The sequence below is a fragment of the Jatropha curcas genome, chromosome 9 (genome assembly GCF_041381405.1).
Source record: "Jatropha curcas cultivar XTBG-Jc1 chromosome 9, XTBG_Jcur_1.0, whole genome shotgun sequence".
NCBI lineage: Eukaryota > Viridiplantae > Streptophyta > Magnoliopsida > Malpighiales > Euphorbiaceae > Jatropha > Jatropha curcas.
In genome coordinates, this window is record NC_143159.1 from 20,581,294 (window position 1) to 20,583,568 (window position 2,275).

A 2,275-nucleotide genomic window follows, 5' to 3' on the forward strand; every position below is an offset into this window, starting at 1 on the left:
CGATTATGGCTACTTGCAGAACTAATTGATTATTTGAATTTTATATTACATAATAATTAAATAATAATTTACTTAAATCCAACTCATTTAAAATTATTAGAGTTTCATTTTTTCATTAGCAAATAAATATATCTGCCAACGCGTTTTTTTTATTGTTAGACACAATGTTAAACACTTATAAAGATTTATACATAGCCAATACAAAGATTTAAATTATCTGTCCACACGCACAACTCATAAAACTAAGATTTCAAATTATCTTCTTCTAACGGTATAACGGTAACATCCCGCGTCTCTCCATTAGGTATTTATTGCTTTCCCCTCGTTCCCTCTTTTTGCTTGATTCCCAAACTATTATTTGGCTTCTGCGCTACTTTTCCCCGAGAAAGCTGAGAAAATTCAAGAATTTCTAGAGAAATTCAAGAACGGGAGACTAGAATTCAACCATGCTTCCTGGATTTCGGTTCGATCCTACCGATGAGGAGTTAGCAGGTCACTATCTGTACAAGAAACTCACTGGAAAGCCTTTTGCGGCAGCCGAGATGATAGTAAGTGACTGCCAGTTATATGGAAGAGAAGAGCCCTGGGAAGTCTGGAAGAGATTCGGTGGTGACGAGAGAACTGATGTTAAGGATCTCTACTTTTTCACTGAATTAAAGAAGAAAGCCTCGCAGAAGAAGAACAAACAAACGCTGATTACTGACTATTCTAGAGTTGATCGAAGTGTTGGTACTGGTGAGGGTAACTGGCATAGAGAAGATTCTGGGAAAATTTTTGAAGTCACGGCTAGGGCAGATTTTGATTGTAGGATTAAGATAGAAGCAACCAAGAAAAGGTTCAAATACAAAAACAGAAATTCAAGCCACCATTGCGGTTGGATCTTGTTTGAGTATAGTTTTCCTGATTTGAACCGTGAATTAGTGCTCTGTCGTTTGAGGAAAAATGGGTCTAAAACAGGGGAAAAAAATAGGGGCAAGAGGAAAATAGATGATTGTGAGGGTGGTGAAGTTGTAAACTGTGAGATGGTGGTTACGTCTGGCAATAAGCGTATCAAGGCTAATGACAATGAAGCAGAGTCATACTATAACCAGATTAGGGCTAATGGAGATGATGATTGTTTGGTTATAGCTTCTGATTTTGATGATCAAATGGGTACTGAATTTTGGGCTAATAATCAAGTAGAAGAACAACAAGAAGTAACATCAGATTGTAGTATCATGAGAGGAAACGGAGATTATGGGAATTGGGTTATAGGTAGTGATTTTGATTATCCATTGGGAACTGAACTTGGGGCTAATAATCAGGTAGACGAGCTTGAACACGTTGTCTCAGAATGTAATGATATCTGGGCTCCTGGAGGTGATGAATGTTTGACGGTAGGCGCTGATCGTGATGAGCCAATGGGTACTGAATTTAGTGTTGAGGAGCTGCTGGATAATGCTAATACCTTTGAATTTGATCAGATCGATTATGTTGAAGAGAATGAGGATTTTTTTGCTGATGTGCAGAAATTTCTGGGGTCTGATTCTGATCCTGGTTCTGGTTCTGTTTAGTGCCTCTTGTACATTCTCTCTTCCTCTTTTCCACAACCTTGGCCATTGAGCTGCTGTTTAATTGCAGATATGACAAGGAAAACATTTTTGGTGGTTCTTTTTTTTAGTTTGTTTCAAAAATATGGAACATGATTGGTGTTTTCTGTGTAATCAATTTACATGTTGATTCATTAAAGGAAAATCAAGTATTGGATTCAAAACATATGTGTTGTTTCTTTTCAGTGCTATTTAGTATTTTCAGCTTGTCTATATTCAATTCAATTCAATTAGTAATGTGTTGGGAAATGCTGAATTTGTGCATTTGAATGATGGGTTCATATGAATATGATCAAGATGGCTTCCTTCCTTGCATACTTAAATGTATTGTCCGGTATACTCTGTTTTTGGTTGAAAGAAATGTCCCTGTAAGTTTTGTGTGATTTCAAGATGTTTGGTTTGATGCCTGATCAAATGGCCTGTGTTGCAAGGCTTTCAGTTTGTGTAATTTGGTCTTAAATGTAAAGGCTTTTTTTTTTTTTTTTTTTGCCTTTTTGTTGCCAAAATAATGAAATACACGAAATTAAGATGTTCAATTTCCTCTGTTTGTTTCCATGTAAATGTTTTTCAAAATAAAACAGACACTTGACAGAAGAATTTGATAGGGAATTGATTTCTATTTTTTCTGACGTGATAAACTGAGACTAGATTTGTAAGTTAAAATGACTGTTATGTGAGATTTGTTG

The 2,275-nt window shown here is 35.9% G+C and overlaps 1 protein-coding gene across 1 annotated transcript; it reads left to right on the forward strand.

Moving 5' to 3' along the window:
* Positions 1-361: 361 nt before the first annotated feature.
* LOC149493758 (NAC transcription factor 47-like) lies at positions 362-1,653 on the forward strand. Its single transcript, XM_089726257.1, has one exon. It carries the CDS (start codon positions 447-449, stop codon positions 1,551-1,553), a length of 1,107 nt encoding a protein of 368 aa, XP_089582383.1. The 5' UTR covers positions 362-446; the 3' UTR covers positions 1,554-1,653.
* Positions 1,654-2,275: the final 622 nt, after the last annotated feature.